The sequence below is a fragment of the Pempheris klunzingeri genome, chromosome 7 (assembly GCF_042242105.1).
Source record: "Pempheris klunzingeri isolate RE-2024b chromosome 7, fPemKlu1.hap1, whole genome shotgun sequence".
Classification (NCBI taxonomy): domain Eukaryota; kingdom Metazoa; phylum Chordata; class Actinopteri; order Acropomatiformes; family Pempheridae; genus Pempheris; species Pempheris klunzingeri.
The window spans coordinates 18,425,472-18,444,503 of NC_092018.1; the positions used below are offsets into that span (position 1 = coordinate 18,425,472).

At 41.7% G+C, this 19,032-nt stretch overlaps 1 protein-coding gene across 4 annotated transcripts; it reads left to right on the forward strand.

The window, feature by feature from the left end:
• The first annotated feature begins 2,607 nt into the window (after positions 1–2,607).
• On the forward strand, positions 2,608–17,664 carry kif2a (kinesin family member 2a). Of its 4 annotated transcripts, XM_070833057.1 has the most exons (22): positions 2,608–2,786; positions 7,756–7,850; positions 8,921–9,043; positions 9,757–9,811; positions 10,091–10,210; positions 10,365–10,409; positions 11,751–11,851; positions 12,025–12,120; positions 12,215–12,269; positions 12,357–12,519; positions 12,674–12,764; positions 12,925–12,988; positions 13,120–13,211; positions 13,300–13,442; positions 13,600–13,804; positions 13,937–14,047; positions 14,135–14,202; positions 14,462–14,587; positions 15,494–15,641; positions 16,086–16,187; positions 16,472–16,607; positions 16,705–17,664. In XM_070833057.1, exons 1-22 carry the CDS (start codon positions 2,726–2,728, stop codon positions 16,788–16,790), a joined length of 2,286 nt encoding a protein of 761 aa, XP_070689158.1. In that variant the 5' UTR covers positions 2,608–2,725; the 3' UTR covers positions 16,791–17,664. The 4 variants fall into 4 exon arrangements, with proteins under 4 accessions (XP_070689158.1, XP_070689160.1, XP_070689159.1 ...); XM_070833059.1 differs by lacking the exon at positions 14,462–14,587; XM_070833058.1 differs by lacking the exon at positions 10,365–10,409.
• Positions 17,665–19,032: the final 1,368 nt, after the last annotated feature.

Here is a 19,032-nt window from a genome sequence, read left to right on the forward strand (position 1 = left end):
GAACCTAAAAAAGAGTTTTGTCAGGGGTACATACATTGTTTTACTTTCTTCACCAGTCATTACTCATTGTCATTTGCCACTTTCTGATGGTCACAATTGTACAGGTGTTGATCTGGTGGAAGGCAGGCAGGTCGTAGTGACATTTCAACTGATGAAATGTTTCGTTGTTATCACATGCTGCCACAGTGTTTTAAACAGTTTTACAGCATTTTAAGATTCTCATGATACATGGCTGTGTCTCAACTGTCTTATGGAAACCCTTTGGAGCCTGTAGTGGAAAATCGCTATTTGAAATAAAATCAAGCTCGGTACAATGTCAAACAAACTGAACTCTTTATTATCTTGCGCAAGAGAGTCAAGTCATCCACACCACAGGAGAGTGAAGGAGTTGACTGGCACAAAGAGATATCAGACAGAATATTATAGGCAATTGGGCGTATCATAAGCACAAATGGTTTTCTTCCTTATAAGGTAAGAATCTAAGTAAAACATAGCATTATAAATCACAGACACAAAGAGCGACAATAGCCGAGGTAACTCCCTAATTTCTGGTCATCCTCCCCAACGCTAAAATCAAGGTGGTTTCCTGTTTTCTGATCAAATGCCCTCAAACTCAACTCCAGGTGTTTTCCTGTTTTCGCCATGTCCTTTTCTTAGGATCAGTTGCAGGGCAGATATATACATTTGGCATGTTTCAGTGTTGTTACACTTGTGCTTTCAAAGGTCATCAACAACTAATTGTCATTTCAGTATTTTTCCATCACAAGCCCCTCTGGCGCCAGAAGTCCCATTTTCTCTACACAGTGCATTGATGCTGCCTGTGGAGGGATTACTCTGTGGTAAATTGTTCAATTTCCGAGTCTGTGTGTAACCTTTATCTGTTTTCTGAAAATGATCATTTTCTCTACGCAGGTTCTGCGTTTTTCTACAATTTCTACCTAATTTCTTGAACAGTATAGTAAATCTAATTTAGTGACACGGATAGCAGGAGTTGTGCTAAACTTGGAAACATAAAAGACTTGAGGACACCATAAAACATCACTTCAGCAGAAACCAAAGCAATGGCACAACTGGAATTATCAACAATCTGTTACTTTACTCATTGTTGGACTCATCCGCCACACCAACAGGTGCTTGTGGCATATAATTTGTTTCAGAATGTGAACAAACAAGCAGAAATATTTATGGTCTGACAAAGGTTTAACTGTCTGCTGTGTTGGCTGCTCCGTTGGCTAAATACAAACATGTCCTTTGTTTATTTGATTGGTTGAAACAAGTGAGTCAAAAACAATGTTATTAGCTGAGAATGAATAATTGTCACTCCTGTAACTATATCCGTTTAAACAACAAAGCAGCTCAAGTGTTTCAAAAGTAACTGATGTGTCACTGGATATTTATAAAAGGTATAACTACTCCTACAATGGACAATGTAAAACATATGAAACATACAGTGTTTGCTATTTTGTTCTACTTGCCTTGGGCCAATTTTATTTCTTATGCTTTTTATACATTTTACATATATAAGGTAGTTTAAAGGCTGTAATAGTTTTGTATGTGGTGTGTAATTACTTGTAATATCTGTCTATACATATACAGTATGTATATAGATATGTAGAAGTGAATAAGAATAACAGCTGCCTAAGAAAGGAGGAAGTCCTATGTCACTGTTTAACAGCCATTGGACAGCACCAACTCTCAAATAATCAGCAAATGTCAAAGGCCCACAACATGCAATGAAATGAATGCCATATAAACTATAAAATAAATAATAATACAAAAATATGTTCCATATGATTAAACACTTTTAAGGTTAGAAGTGGGTTGAAGAAATGTGTTCATTTTCCATGATAACTTTCTGGCTTTGTGTGGCCACTGCCCATTCGATTTCTGCTCCCTGTGAAGTTCATTCCTGACAGGTGAAACAAAGTGGCTGACAACACCAAATGTCACTAAGGAAGCACAGTCTGTCTGCCACCATGTCAGCAATACAGTTGGCAGTGACAAGGATCGCAATACATAGGCTTTCCAAACTGGGAAACTATCGCAGAAACTGATAAAACTTTGCACCAGAAAGTGCTTTAGCCCACTGGTTTCAGTCAGAATCTTCTTTACCCAGTGTGGGTTTTAACTGCACCAAATCCGTCCCTTGAATGTTTATCGAAGGAGGGATGGAGTGATTTGTTGAGCTTGGGCTGTGTCCTATGTGAACCATCGGAGCCTTGGTGCCACCAAGTGGCATAATCCATCCACTACAGTAACAGTGACAAAGGTGCACAGTTAAACTGGGATTAGTGTGTTTTGTGTGCCACAATGGTGGAAAAAGTAGAGTGGCAAAATGTCACTCAGCTAGAGGTAATGTGTGGTTATTACTTGGCCATAATTCCATAATTTACCGGATTTCCTTTCATTGGATGTACAAGAATATTTACATGTATTACCTCCAAATAACAACCATAACACATAAAACTACAAGACCCAGTTAGTTTGAAAATGTTGAATATGGGACCACCTATCTCAAATTTTCATCCAAGCAATGATTGACTTTTATTTTGAAAAAGGCCGGGCCGGAAACACTTCGCTATTCTTGGTAGCTACGTAATGCTAGCTCATTCTGTTGCCTGCATCCTCCTCCCCGGCCAAAGACTGCCAAACACAAGAGGCTGCTTTTACCCGGCTAATGATAAGTCTGTAGTCCTGTTTTTGTCAATTGTTTAAGTAATGTAGAATGGCGTCGGGTTTTGGGAAGATTGTCGTTGGTACTTATGTGGAGATAAAGCGCAGTGATGGTAAGTTTCAGCCTGTCTATTCTTTACCCCGCCGCACTGTGTAAGTTGTTTATGGATCTTTGTTGCTGCGGTGCTGTTGAATACAGCAACCGTTGTTCCTGGCTGCAGAGCGTAACGTCCACGTTAGCTGCACGAAAATGATGGTATTAGCTGTCAGGGCGGAGTGCCTCAACATGGCCAAAGCCTTTGAATGAGCTCTTACCTTTGTTAGCTAGCTTCTTTGCGGATTCAAGAGACATTCGCTGTTGACGTTCATTCTTGTCGTTAGATAACAGCAAAAGCTTTCAATTGCAAACTGACAAGGCAAAAACACAGATGTTAGTGCCACTGTATAACGTTACCTAAACGACTTAGCGTTATTCTAACGAGAGATTAAAATTTGTCATTAGCTAAATTGCTAACCAAGCTAACGCCAGTTCGTTAGAGACCAACGTTAGGTTAGCCTGAGGTTAGCTTTAAGGCTAACGCTAGCTAATGCTACCGGCTTGATTACCGCAGTACCGTTGAAGTAAAAACCCAACCATGAGCCATTTCGTAAACGAGTACTCATGTTTGGCTGTATTTCATGCATTGTGTAATTGATTTATTCGGGGTATTAGCTAAATGATTACTGAGCTAAATTAGCGTTAACTTAAGTAATGGTTGTTATGGAAACCCTCTAATTGTCAAGAATCAAGAGGCAATAAACTTGAATGTGTTGTAAATTAGACATGCCATGTATTGATAATAACACTATTAATCAGAAATTTCTATGGTCTTAATATTGATACTAGTTTGTAAATAACTGGAGTCAGTGCAAATCTTGATAAGGTCTCGCCTTTGTAAGGAAGGAAATCAAACTGTAATAGTAAATGCTATGCCATGCCAAGATAACGTTAGCATGAAGATAAACTAAACAGTAGTGTGTGACACACTTGTGACAGCTCTGTGCTTATTATAGAAGCATACAGCATATTGAAAAGTGCCATTAGGAAGAAGTTGCAATTACAATACACTCACTTCATCTACAGTTTTTCCTTTGAAGGGTTAACAGTAGACAGAGAAAGGGAGAGGCGGCTTGTTGTATGACTCTTCCCTATGTGAATGTCAGCTTTATTCTGCCTGGCCTGTGTAGTTGTAGACCATTGCTTCAGGGCCAGGCAGCCAACAACGACTGAAAAGTTTGTGTCATTCCTGCTGGCCCTTCCAGGATTAGGCTACACCCAGTCATGCTGTTTTGAAATCAACCCTTAACCAACAAATGCTCACTTGCACTTGCAAAGCACTTGAAAATAAACTGTACAAAGCCAGTGGCATGGGTGTATATTAACCATTGTATTGATTGTTGTTAATGATAATGTCCTCAAGGACATCATCCCTGAATCATTTAGTTTTAGTATCTGGAGCACTGTAAGGCCAAGGGTGTGAAGGAAACGCTCAGCCTAGAGAGGGAAGTAGTTCTTGTCTGTCCATTTCCCTGCTGATTGGTATTGCATCCAGGGCAGGGATTGCTCTCTCTCTGGGGGGTTGGTGGCGGGTCTGGTTCATATTCAAGCCAGATTCAGGCCATTAGCCACCACCCCATCTGTTGCAGCCAGCTCCCTTGATTCTGCCAGGACTCTCTCGCTCCCTCTGTGTTTTTTTCCCTTCGCAGGGGGAGAGAGAGAGTAAGATCTCATAGAGAATTATTTTGTGGTATTCAGTAGATGGCCTGAAGTTAGGCTTATTGCTCATGTAATCATTCTCAGCTCTATGCTTGTGTGTCGTTAATATATTCCTGTTTGATGGTGAATTTGGATTTCTTGTTCTTACTGGGCGTTCATTGTTGTGTGAAATATAGTAGTCTTTAGGAGTAACAGTCTTGCTAGGTCTACTAGCTTCATCAATGGGTGCATTTGGTTTTGTAGTGAAACTGATGCCTCTAAGGCTTTGTTTGTGTCTCGGGCTTAGCAGAGCTTGAAGCTTCCCCTCTTAAGCCCCTTCAACTACTGGAAGGTGTCAGCAGACCCATCCAGCCAGGTTTTAGCATATAAGTGGGACACAGTGGACAGTGCATTCAGTGCCATGGCAAGACAAGCCTGCAAGACTTTGCATTTCAGTTCATGTAGTCAGATGTGTGAATAAAATGTGTGTATTTAAGGAAGAGATAGACAGGCTGGTACACTACACTGATTTCTTGGGGCAAATTCAATGCCCCCTTTTTTCATTTAAGCATGGACCCTGGTAATTATATTATTTGATATGTGATTAGTATACAAATTATTGTTATTAATAATTAGTAAAAAAAAAAAAAAGCCCTGTCACTTGCCTTCTCTGGATATGCAGGGAGAAAATTGTTCGTACTGTAAAAAACAATGTCTTGGTGATAATGTGAGTTTAGCGTTTGTGTCCCTAGGTGTTCAGGCCTCTGGCTGCGACGGGTCAGACAGGTCCCCTACTTGCCCATTGTTGTTTATGGTGTTACTGGGGCAGTAGCCTCCATTCTCAGGTTATACCATTGATAACTGTACAATGTGCCTTTCAATGCGCTATAGCAAAGATGAAGTGCTGAGAATATACAGTAAGGGTGCTGTTTTAATAAATCAGCATCTCATCCTCATCAATCAACCATCTTAATAAATCAGCAGAATTGAGGGAAAAAAATGTATAATTTCATGTAACATTTCTTTCTGTCAAGATGGTTGACCGTTATAATTTGAAAGCTCTATCCTCTTCTGCGATTACTGTGATGTGTGTTGTCTGCTTAAAAGTTTAGCTATGAAAGTGCTTCAAAACATGTATTTTAATGAACATTTAAGCTTTTGTTGAAGTTCAGTTGCGTGACAAGATTTTTCCACACAAGCGGATTGGAGGAAGTAACAGTTTCTTATGCATCACGTTGTAGAATTGAGTTGAATCTGTATGAACCTACAGGAAGACTGTGCTCTCAAACTTGACCACTGACATTAGCAGAAGCCAGTTACATATATTTTCTTTTCTTCCTTTTGCATTACAAGCAAAAAACTTAGCGTGAAGCAGCAGTGATTTGCAGTGACTGTGTTTTCTCAGCCTGTAAATCCCCTCACTGCTGCAGTCACTATTGCAGCAGGGCGTGCTCTCAACACTCTCCTTAAGACGAGTTGTGACACCTACCACGTGCCTGTTGTTCCAGCCGCCTTTGCTGTTGCCAAGGGTTTTTCTGTAACCTACTGTGTGTCACAGTGTTAAACAGTGGATTATTTGCACTCATATTCATGTCTGGCTGTTTTCCACAGTGCAGACCTTGCAGCTGTCAATATAGTAGTTATTGAAGTAGGCTACACTTAAGAGAGTTGCATACACAGTCTGACAGGAATAAATGAGCAGATAAACATAATATTTGCTAATGCCCTGCATACCGGACATAGGGGACGACTGACTGGTTTAAATATAAAGATGATGAGAACCATACGATCCAGGCTTCAGAGCCACCAGGTCTCCATCTGACTGAACATTTAAAGGGGGTTTTGGACAGGTGCTGTCTACCTCCAACACCAGATAAGGGAATATCTTTTGGAATAATGGTGAGTTACTCAGACTTGGAAACAGAAGCTGTTTTGGTTGACCGTGGTGGCCCAACTCCTTTGATATTTCACCCATCTGTTTGTAGTTGGTGTTGAGAATGTGTTGTCCCTGTTTTAGGACACTAGGTTTGCTCGTTTTACGTTTTGTCAATATATAACCATTGTAAGTTAAATCAGGGAAATGTTCAGCAGTTGAGAACACTAAAAGCATCTTTGCTCACTAGCTCTCAGAGTCTCTGAATAATGGATAGAGGAACACAGCGTTTCCCTGGATTGTGCTGGGAATTTACAGCATACAGTTGGATCCACATAGACGAAGATGGGAGGGCTGAGCAGGCCCTATACAGCTGGTATTATTAATCTGTAGACAGAGAGGCGGAGAGAAGCATGCAGCCCAGCAGCAGCTGTGCTTGTCCCCATTATCAGTGATTCTCTCCAGCGGGTCATTATCAAACCTCACAGTCAGATCTTACTAAGATTAACCTCTGCATGTTGCCTCGCTTTCACTTGAAACTTAAAGGCCCCAATTGCATTTGGATGTTTGAGGTGCTGATGTCAGAATGAAATGTTGTGTTGGTTAGTTTTAATGTGAGCACAGACAGGATTCAGTTTACTGGGGTATCATTCAACACTGTGCTGTGTACTGAGCTGTTTTCACCTTTCCTTAGTGTTTTAGAGTTTGCAGTGATGGTCCATTATTAGGTTAATAAGTTGAATCATTGTGAAATGATTGAGCTTAATGTTGATAAACAATAATATTGACTCATAAGTCCTAATTTTGTCTAATATAACATAAGTATAGATAAACTGCTATCACAGCTAAAATATAAGAAGATAATGCTACACAGGCCCTCGGTTGGCTGTTAAATATAATTTACCACATTTTCAAAAACGCATAACCCTTTTCAGGTTTGTCCAACATTGCTGCATTCCCAAAGTAAAAAAAACATTCAAATTAACAAGACAGCACAGATCTGATCCGGCTGTGGATATTAGGCCTTTTGTAATTTGATGTGCAAGCAAAGGTATTAGCGAAATCCTGTGTGTGTGTGTGTGTGTGTGTGTGTGTGTGTGTGTGTGTGTGTGTGTGTGTGTGTGTGTGTGTGTGTGTGTGTGTGTGTGTGTGTGTGTGTGTGTGTGTGTGTGTGTGTGTGTGTGTGTGTGTGTGTGTGTGTGTGTGTGTGTGTGTGTGTGTGTGTGTGTGTGTGTAAGGGATAGAGAGAACAAATATATGTTGATATATTTAATGATCCTTCTTTATCCCCTTTTCATAACTGAAATATGTGGTGGTGAATGCAGTGCCATTATCCCTCTACGTGTTGCCAACATTAATACTTCCAAACTTGCAAACACACTGAAAGAGTTTGGATCGCTGTAAACGATAAACTTTTAAGTGTCAGTATGCCTATTTGATCTCCGTGTTTCCCCTGTCTATGATACTTTTACAGGCCGTATACATCAGGCAATGGTGACCTCACTGAATGAGGACAACGAGAGCGTCACAGTGGAGTGGATAGAAAATGGAGACACAAAAGGGAAAGAGGTAAAACCACTGTCTATTTTCCCTCAAAGCATCAGCAGCACATGCTTTTATTTTCCACACCAATGAATAATGGTTCCAAAGCACCACTAAGATATTAGTGTAGCATACTGAGACTGTGTAAAAGGAGCAATACACCGTTAAATGGTATTTATATTCTGATATATCAGTCATTTGGACAGTGAAATTGATAGATGGTAACATCTCTGTCTATCGTTCTTCCTCTCATTCTTAATTACGGTATGGTGAACGCAGCGATATTGCTGATAAACAGTTATTAAATATGCAATACAATATTTAGGCTACCAAGTCTTGAATGCAAAGATCTCTTTTCGGTATCAAGGACAGACCTCGTGGTTTTGAAAGGTGTCTTGTAAAAGTTTGTTGTTTCCTCGTTCAACATCAGCTTCAATACTTGTCAGCTACAATGCATTGTAATGGTCACAAAATTCATTCAAGTGCAAGTCTGGCAAGTAGTCAAAGTCAAGATGCATGTCATTTTATTTTGTTAACATTAAGTTAACAGTAAAGTCATTAGACTGCGATCCAACTTTAATGAATGTGTAATGATTCAAGTCCAAACCTGATACAATCTGCCTCTGCTGGTTTGCTTAATGGGACACTTGTTCAAATGCACAAATTAAAACTGAGCTGCTCTGTGTTGTACAAGTAACTGGCTGCACCTACAAAAAAGTCTTAACCCCACATTTCCATGTTTAACAGCTTTGAGTTTGGGGGCTGTAATTCAGCTACTTTGACACTTGTCAGCAAAAAAGGTTTTTAATGCTGAAGTGAAAACAACAAAACATCTCTACACATGTATCTAATCTAAGTACAGTTGTGAAACACAAAACAGCTCTGATGCATTTTCAATCCTTTGTTTGCAAAACCCTTTCAATAAAGAACTATGTGCACTTTTTAAATTCTTGTATCAGGTTGTTGAGCTTTTTTAGAAGAGTATTTTTATACTGAATGACATGGTGTCTAATGAATGAATGAATAGAGCATGTTGTTACACTGTCTAAAGCTAAAACATCGGTCAGTTGGTATACATGCAATGTGTTTCTGGACAGATCGACTTGGAAAGTATATTTGCACTTAACCCGGATGTTGCTCCGGATGAGGAAATTGCCCCCAGTCCAGAGACTCCACCCCCACCTACACCCACATGTGTGAAGGTCAACAAAATTGCAAAGGTGAGTTTGGCAGCAACTACATCAAATCATTGTTAAGTGATTTGGATTGTTTAAACAAAAGCACAGCTTCTTTCGTTTTTATTCACTCTCTCCCTCCATGTTACATCCTTTACTCATGTAATAGCCAGAGTAAATGATGTAAAGTGCTCAGATTTGCTCAGGTAGTTATGCGGCTGCTGTTTGCTGGACCTTAATATAGATCTTGGATCCTTCTTGGTAAGCAACTAATTGGTTCTGTTAAATACGCTGTGTGTGGTGCACAGTAGATTACGGCTGCTCCATAGTGTCACATAACACAGGGATTATTTTGGTAAATATTGCATTGCATTTATAGTGTTTCATTGTGTAGTTCTGTAGAAGTAAGCAGACACACTTGATCAAGATCCATAAGGTGAACAGGAATCATCCTCACAAAAGAATACACGTATACAAGCAGGCAGCTTTTTTTTAAAGATACTTAAAGATGTGTGCATTGGCAGTGTCATCATAGTGTTAATAAAGGAGGCCTGTTTGGTCGGCACTAATCTGATTCTCATGTTTTGTCTATTTCTGTATCTCTACATAACAACAGAGGCAGGCAAGAGGCTGAAAACTGAATAGAAAAAGATGTGAGCACTTGTGAACTATATAAAACTGAAAGTAGGAATCACTGAACCCTCATCCTGTCACCCTAGAATATCTTGCTGTAGCTTTTCTTTTTTTTTTTTTTGCAGAACCGTCGGACGATAGCGCCTACTAAGAATGACACTCCGTCCAGGGATAATAGAGGTTAGTTTCTTGCAGCTGTCTGCGAAATTACACTGAAATCTCGAAAATGACTGTGGCAATGTTCAGCACATGCACAACACACACTAGTGAACAATGTTATTTGATTATTCTTAATTATTCCATTACTATATCTCACATTTTTTATACCTGTTAGTCATGATCTTTTATAATTAGTTGGCCTAATATGTATCTTGAACACTAATGTATATTCACATGTGCATGTCTTGCTAAAAGTTTCTTTTTCTGGCTTTCTAAATCTCTGTGGTGTTGTGTTTTCAGTGATTCCGACCCGGGCCAGACCCCCACAACCTCAACAACCAGAGCCTGCACCACCCCCACCTCCATCCCAGCAGCCTGCACAGCCCACTCAAGCTCAGACGCAACAGCAACTGCAGAATGGTAACACGGTCAAAAGAAATGATGGGCTGTTAAATTAACCCAACCTGATCTAACTGTGATCTTTCTCAAGAAAATCCATCGGCAGAAAACAGGCATATTATCATAACTGTCCCATGTTCATCTCGTGTTTTTGTTGACCACGTGTTCATCGCAGAATCCTCACATCATCCGATATCCAGAAAGGAGCTTGGACAGCTTTGTATGTATCACCTGCATGTTTCCCCATCCCTCAGTGCTTCTTGGTGATTCTAATAGAGCTCCCAATAGAAACTGAAGAGTCCTCTAGTCTAATGACAAGATTGTGCACCCAAAATGTCTGCCAGATACTGTACAAAGCTGTGTTGTGGTGGTGGTGAAGTAGCACAAGCACAATCCATCCAGCAGACAGGCTTTCTGGGTATTAGACAGGGAGTTTAAAAAAAACGTTTTTTGCTGCTGTTGGACTGCGCTGTCTTTTCACTGTCTGATTTCTGCTGAGTCACACAAGGGCACACATGGAAAAGCCTGTGGGCACTCCTGCGTTACTCCTCAAAGCTCCGATGGCAACAATAACCTTTCTCTTAACGCACACTGTCATTCAATAAAATGAGAGGAGAAAGAGGAAAAGCCCCCCAACCCGCTCCCCTCAGTTCCCCCACCGACAGCCTGCGAGACCCACAAGCAGTTATGGTTGTGCATCCCTCTTCTACTGCCTTGTCCTGGTGCTGACCAGGCTCATCTTCTCCTCCCAGATTAGTGCAGATTATTAATCCCTCTGCTCTCATAGTCTGGGTTCTCAGGGATGGGAGCCAGCAGGAGGCCAGGACTGTATTACAGGGCTTCAGCCAGGCTTTGCAGTGGGAAGCTGGGGCTGTAGCAGCAAGCCAAAGCTAATCAGATAACACTGGTTTTTATAAACTCTGCAAGGAGTCAGAAGTGGCTTTTACTCACATGTTTGCTAACTTGTGTTCTCTTATTATGATTACTAATGCTTCGTGATTGACCTGCAACAACACTAATCTGGGGGTATGCTGTGCTGGGACGTTTTGAATAACCTGGTTGAATGCTGGTTGATTGAAAACAATTTTCTAACCATACTTGATTTCAAACCAACTCTCATTTGGCTTAATTGCAATAATATGAGACTGATATCCTAGTTTTAGCTGCTCCCTGGTTCAGTTGTGTTTTAGGATGCAGATAGAAGGGATACATGAGGAGAGCAGATTCTGAACTGACTGTAAAGGCCTTTTGTTGGTTATGTAGAGAAAGCGGCCAGTGTTCTACGAGAGGCACTGTGTGCCAGCCACTGCATCCTGGTCTGTGCTTGAGCACTATCACTGGTCTGCTTTGTTGGAAATAGCCCAAGGTCTCCCTTCTGTGTGAAGGAAGACAAAGGAAAGACTTACTGAGAGAAAGATACTGCTCAAGCCAAGGGAAGAGACCGCGGAAGTAAAAGAAACAGTATGGAAGGGGGGCAAGAGAGGAAGAGACTTTAACAGAGAACAACTGGTATATCCTGTGGGAGGTAGTGGAGTTACTGTTTCTCTTGTCTTTATGGCAGCGAGGAGGAAGTCAAACTGTGTGAAGGAGGTGGAGAAACTGCAGGAGAAGAGAGAGAGGCGTCGGCTACAGCAACAGGAGCTCAGGGAGAAGAGAGCACAGGTACGTGAACACTATCTTCCTTTTTCCTTTTTAGTTAAAATATGTTCATTAGATCTGGATAAACACTTGCAATCTTGACATTGAGATAATAAATTAAAAGACATGAGAATAATCTTCCTGTTGGTGGTTAACCTTACACCTCCGTCGCTTTGTCTCTCCTTGCCCTCCTTCAGGAGGTGGATACCACCATTCCTAACTATGAGATCATGTACATGATCAGAGATTTCCGAGCCAGTCTAGACTACCGGCCCCTGACCACAGCAGATCTGGTGGGTAGCAACTGTAGCTTTTCCTCCTCTCCTGAGTGTTAGATGTTGACCTTCAGCAGCAGTATAATACTATGTCCTGTGTTGCACTGTCCAGATTGAAGAGCACAGAATATGCGTATGTGTCAGGAAACGCCCACTCAATAAGAAAGGTATGTCATTACATGTTGTTTTCTATTTAAAACGTTGTTCTCCTAAGTATTAATCTGACCAAAAGTCTTGCCTCTGCTGCGTTCCAGAGTTGTCCGTGAAGGATTTGGATGTGATCACCATCCCCAGTAAGGACGTGGTAATGGTTCATGAACCAAAACAAAAAGTCGACCTCACCCGCTACCTTGAGAACCAGACTTTCCGCTTTGACTACGCCTTTGACGACAGCACCACCAACGAGATGGTCTACAGGTTTGTGTCGGCAATTCAGTGAAGTGTTACACATGTTGATTAGTCAATCAACACGTTGAGGATAATGCATTGTTTTACAGAAATGAATTAGCGACTAACATGTTTCTTGTTGTCTTGTTAGTAGTGATTGAATGTGTTCTGTTTTATCCTGCAGGTTCACTGCCAGACCTCTGGTGGAGACCATTTTTGAGAGGGGCATGGCCACCTGCTTTGCCTATGGTCAGACAGGAAGTGGAAAAACACATGTGAGTTACAAGCATCGACTCCTTCAGAGCGATAAAATGACGTTGCTTACTAGGGATCAAACCTAATTGTTTCTATTGAGTGTGTCGCTCTTTTTTTTGATGCCCTTGCGTATAATTTGAAAACGTCTTTTCACCCACTCTACACTGTAACACATTCTAGACTATGGGTGGAGATTTCTCTGGGAAGAACCAAGACTGCTCTAAAGGAGTGTATGCATTAGCTGGTAAGCCAACGAGCTATGCTGTCTTTGTAAATATACTGTGCTCTATTGAGTGAAGGCGTTCAAATAACACGTGTTTATATAACAAAGTGTTTGGTTTGCTCTGGTAAAATCTCTCATCTCTTGACATTTAGCTCGGGATGTATTTGTCATGTTGAAGAAACCAAACTACAAGAAGTTAGATCTACAAGTGTACGCGACTTTCTTTGAAATCTACAGTGGAAAGGCAAGTGATGTCTAATCATTTGTTCGGGTTTTTGCTTTATTTCCCTTAAATAAAATAAAACATTAACCCGTGCTGACTGTTCTATCAGGTGTTTGACCTGCTGAATCGTAAAACCAAGCTGAGGGTGCTGGAGGACGGGAAACAGCAAGTGCAGGTTGTGGGGCTTCAGGAGAAAGAGGTCAAGTGCACAGAGGACGTCCTGAAACTCATAGAAGTGGGCAACAGCTGCAGGTATAACACCGTAAACGTAGTTGTTTGTGGTGCAATCCTAAGACTTTTAATCCTTGTATTTGTTGAGTCATATTTTTCTCATGCTTGACATGAATTGATGACTTGTCATGCTTTTCTTGCTCCCCTCGCCCCTGTTTGCCCTTCGTCTCACTCCTAGAACATCAGGGCAGACGTCGGCCAATGCCCACTCCTCTCGCAGCCATGCCGTATTCCAGATCATTCTTCGGAGGAAGGGGAAGATGCACGGCAAGTTCTCCCTCATCGACCTCGCGGGGAATGAGAGGGGGGCTGATACATCAAGTGCTGACCGCCAGACTCGCCTGGAGGGAGCCGAGATCAACAAAAGCCTGCTGGCCCTAAAGGTTTGTGGGCAAGCGATGGCAGCAGCTCTGTTTTTATGTCCTGCTACTTCAGCTGCAACATCGTTTTCCTATTTGTTAGTTAACAGACCAAATTCACAGTAATCCCAAATAACTCTGCTCGTCTTGTTTCAGGAGTGTATCAGGGCGCTGGGCCGTAACAAGCCCCACACTCCATTCAGAGCCAGTAAGCTCACCCAGGTCCTGAGAGACTCCTTCATTGGGGAAAACTCCCGCACATGCATGGTCAGTTCATTGCCTTCATTAACTTTTTATGTCCTCGCCTTCATATCTCCTCAAGTCGTTTGAGTGGTCCTCTCTTTCTCTGCACAGATTGCAACAATCTCTCCTGGTATGACATCCTGCGAGAACACCCTCAACACACTACGCTACGCTAACAGGTGGGAATATGTAGAACTGTGACGACAAGGCATTGTTATGGAATATTGTGGAATTAAAGCTCCTGTAGCTCCACTATAATCCCCTATATAGATAGAAATCAGCTGTACCAATGTTGTTGTTAGACATTTCTCTGCTTACTCTCAGTAGTTCTGTCTGACTCTCTTGTGTTCCTTCTCTCCTCTTTCTCCTGCTTCGTTTCCCTCTCCTCTCCCGCCCTCTGCTCCTCTGTCCACTGGTGCGGCTCGTGCTGCTGTGTAGAGTGAAGGAGTTTGGGATTAGTCCGTCGGACATCCCCTTCTCCCAGGGCGGTCAGGGGAGTCGCCCTGAGCACTCGCCCACCAATACCTTTGAGTTCGATGACTTTGCTGCTACCTCTCCCAGCAGGTCAAGCACTCCGCAAAGCACAGCACTGCACACACACACACACACACACACACACACACGCAGTGCATGCGCTCCTTGCAGGCATTTATTATATTACAATATGCATCCACAAGATCATTTCAGCAGCTTTCATTTACTTCATTGACTTTTCACTGTGGAAAACTTCCGCTGTCTGCTTCCTGTTTCTCATCTGCATGATTTTCATCCTCCTCCCCCGCTTTGACATGTGCGCTCCCTCTTATCTTTGGCCGAGCTGTGGACATTACCTTTTTCTTTTCACGGACTCCCGAAGAACAACACATTTGTCCGTCCGTATGGGCGTGTCTTATTTGTTCTGCGTGGCACCACATCAGTGCTGAGGCCCGGATGTCAGGGGCAACTGTGGAAGTGAGAATGAACACACGGCGGTTTAAGACATAACCCAAGAAGGTGTCAGCTGTTGTTTGGCACTAATAACACCAAAACCACAAAGCTGTTCAGTAAAAGCATCCAGATTGAGCCTTTGTTTGGGCCAGCTCTCAGCATGTAATCCCTCACACACACAGCTCTAGTTGTCGGGGCTGCATACACACCAGCTCTGATGTGGACTCCAGCCCACAGTTTTCCAAACTCCTGTGGACATCAGGTGTAGCGTTCCACTACATTGTCCAGGTGAACTGGACAAACTTAGTCGGTCTGTTCTGTCTGTGAATAACGTTAGCGTGTCCATAAAGTGATCATATTAAGAGTTCAAACATTTACAGCACCAACCCAGTCACCTGTCCCCATGCATGATGTCACTGCTGTCATGATGCCACCATCCTGTGCTCTTTGTGAACACTTTCGACGTCACACCCCCAGATCAAACAGCAGCCGTGTGTCCGCGCTGCGAAACAACCAGCCCTGACCCACATCTTCTCTCTGCAGGGTGAAGGAGCTGACGGTCGACCCCAACCAAGTGATGGAGGGAGGTCGACCCAACATCCACACTGTCAACCAGCTGGATCTTTTGGACGAGGATTGGCTGAGCATCTCACCGCAGAGAGACGACCTCAAACTGCTCTGTGAGCAGAATGTAAGTACACAGGGTCTGTTCTCTTACACAGAAAGTCAACCAGGAGTGGCCAATATGGACAATCAATTTATATAGCGCCAATTTGTAATAAACATCTCAAGAAACTTAAAAAAAAAAAAGTTCTCTATCACATCATATGAAATCTGATATATCAGTGTACAGCATGTCTGTTCTGTCTAGTCCATAATCCCTCTCTCACAAATTTCAGTATAATTTGGGTATTTTGTCCTAAAACTGCTCACTCAGCTTGTGAGGAAGTTAGAAATGTGTTTTAAGCTTTTTTGAGAATCTGTGAACAGCGACGTCCAGATTTTAGCCGTGATCTCAGGAAAGGTGTCCATCGTGTCTTCTGTTTTTGTTGCTGCTGTTAACCGTGTTTCTGTGTGTGTGTTGTGTGTGTGTGTGTTGTGTGTGTTGTGTGTGTGTGTGTTGTGTGTTTTCTAGGAGGAGGAAGTGTCTCCTCAGCTCTTTACCTTCCACGAGGCAGTGTCTCAGTTAGTGGAGATGGAGGAGCAGGTCCTGGAGGACCACAGAGCCGTTTTCCAGGTCCGAACACCCAAGAAAACACGTGACTCTTTAAATACTCACCTCTCATCATAGTTTAAGTCCATATCCGTGAAGACCTTTTGTCATTTCAACAAGTTGATCAAGGGACGCAAATGCAGCGAGACGTTTTAAGTGATCAGATTTTTCAACAATACATTTGCTGATTGCTCACATTCTATTTATCATTGTTGTAATAATTAAGAGGTCATTCTTTGGTGCTGCTAACACTGTTTCATCTCAGGCTGGGATAAACCGAAAATGTCTGTGTGTCTTCTCCTGAGCAGGAGTCCATCCGATGGCTGGAAGATGAAAAGGTGCTGCTGGAGATGACGGAGGAGGTGGATTATGACGTGGAGTCGTACGCCACCCAACTGGAGCAGATCCTAGACCAGAAGATAGAAATCCTTACCGAGCTCCGAGGTACGACCGGCGCACAGAAACACAAAGTTGTTGCAAACCTGCTGATAATGCACCTCCGCTCAGGTTTCTTATGCTGATGTCTGCTTCCTCCTGACAGATAAAGTGAAGTCATTCCGGTCCACGCTCCAGGAGGAGGAGCAGGCCAGTAAGCAGATCAATCCCAAGAGGCCACGTGCTCTTTAGAGACTGCAGGATGAGGAGCTGTAAGTAGCACATGGAGAAAGTAACCACTAGATGTTTGGCACAACTCGGGCTGTCAGTAGCAGCTGTGAAAACACAAATAAAAGAACTGTCTGATGTACCAACAGGCTGAAGGAATCGCATTTGTTATGATCCCTCTAACAAAACCGGCTGTTCACTCACTATATGGTCTCATTAGGAAACTTAAGAAGGAAACTAGTTTTATTTCCTTCCCTTTTTAGACTTTTTTTTTTTCATGGAGAATGTTTAGTCTCCCTTCTCTGTTATTCTTAAATTATTTTCTTTTGTACTTGTTTGTACTTTCTTTGGACAGAATACTTTTGACCTGATTTCAGAAGAGATCTTCATTGAACATGTTTTAAGGTTTACCGCACAAAACCAGTATTTGATTCCTGGTTGTTCTGGCTGACATGTCTGCATGTGCACTCTGTAATAGCGTATGTATGCCACTGTTCTTGGTTTTCATGCTTTTAGGTCCTCTGTTGGCATTGTAAAGTCATACCTCATTATAAACGGTCTCTTCTTCTCTTTTCCTTCCTTCTCAGAGCATTTAACAGTTTGGAAGAAGCCTTTAACCATGTTGTGCTTCTTCCTTTGTGTTTCCTTCCTTGTCCCCCTGAGAGGTTTTTACATGTAGTTTGTGCCATGTCATTCTATGTGGCACCTGACTTAAAAACTCTTACTGTAAAACATGTTTTCCACCCCTCTTTAACACTTTGCTACAAAAATGAAACTAGAAAAACTTATTAATAAATGGATAGTGAAGACCACTGACCTACCATTGGTTATGTTGCTCAGTGTTTGCACCGGATGTAATGCTGGATGAAGTAATAAAGAGTCATGTGTTTCATTTGAATGGTCTGGATAACTTCCATCAAAAGCCATCTTTGAATGAAAATGAAGTGTGTCATAAAACCCTCTGCACAGTAATCTGCACCCACCCTGACTTTACATCATGCCCCTCTTTTGCTAAGTAGTAACAGCGCCAAAGTAATCTTGCAGCAGCCTCACATATTTTGACTGAAAAAAGGCAAAAACAATTAAATCCTTCATTCACTTAACTCACAATAGTCCAGCATCACTTTAAAAACTACATACATAAAGCGTGTTTCTTCAAGCAGTATTTACAGACAACAGTTCACCGCCCAGAGACCAAAGTGATGTCATGCACTGACGTGGAGTGATGGTGTAAGAAGAGGCCTCCGCAGACAGCTGTAAAAGGTTATTTATTTCTTACCGTGATGCAGGAGGAGCTTGAAGACAAATTGAAGAAATCTGCACAGTTGAGAAAAGTGTAATTTGATGTATCAGACAGTAGATGATACATGACATGATGTGTTAGTACCACGGGTGGCCAGCAGATATCCCCTCTCTCTTCATCAATATACCAAAGATAAAATAAATATCATCTCTTCGACAGCTAATCTTTAGATGTATGAAAACTGTAGCACGACATCTTACTAATAAACATAAACATGCTAATTTAGCTCTACTTTCAGTGAATACACTTTTAAAAAACAGCACCGTAGTTACATAATGTCACAACTGGAGGGCAGCAGTGAGCCATCAACGACAAGTAAAGTTGGAATCAACATACTAATAACGTTTCCGATACAGACTTTCAAAATAAAACACCCCAAACTAAGCTGCAGTTCCACATTGTGGCCACCAGAGGGCAGAGCATGTTTGGTCATAAAGCAGCAATGTTTGTTGTTGCTTTGCTCCGTCTACTGTACCTACAGAGACTATAATACAAGAAGTACCTGTGAGCAGAGCCGTGCTTTGGACATTTTTTATAATGAATTTACCGGGAAAAAAATGTATAGTAAAAAGTAGAAATACAAAAGTCCAATATAAAGAGATACGTCCTTTGTGGTCTACGCAGCTTTAATTTCTGGTACTGATTTGTAGTCACTGTGTCACATTACATGGAAGCTATGTTTATCAATTATTAGCTGCTTAAAGTTTTTAAATGTGATCTTTGATATTCGTCCTCTGTTTCATATCATTATAAAGTGAAAAAGCTTTCTGTTTTAGACTGCAATCAATTTGAATATGGAATTTATGTAAAGCGTCTTGAGGTAACGCTGTTGTGAATTGGCGCTATATAAATAAAGATTGATTGATTGATTGAATACATCAACTCTAAGACCACTGATGGACTAATAAGGAAGTAAACAATTGTCGTTCCATTTAGTGACAGTCAGATGATGTTAGCACAGAA

Excerpts from the sequence above, each read along its gene's own strand:
- kif2a (XM_070833057.1), top strand. The coding sequence starts at position 2,726 with ATGGCGTCGGGTTTTGGGAAGATTGTCGTTGGTACTTATGTGGAGATA. Across the intron at positions 10,410-11,750 it reads AAAGGAGCTTGGACAGCTTT|CGAGGAGGAAGTCAAACTGT; the intron begins GTATGTATCACC and ends TCTTTATGGCAG. Across the intron at positions 12,765-12,924 it reads CAGGAAGTGGAAAAACACAT|ACTATGGGTGGAGATTTCTC; the intron begins GTGAGTTACAAG and ends AACACATTCTAG.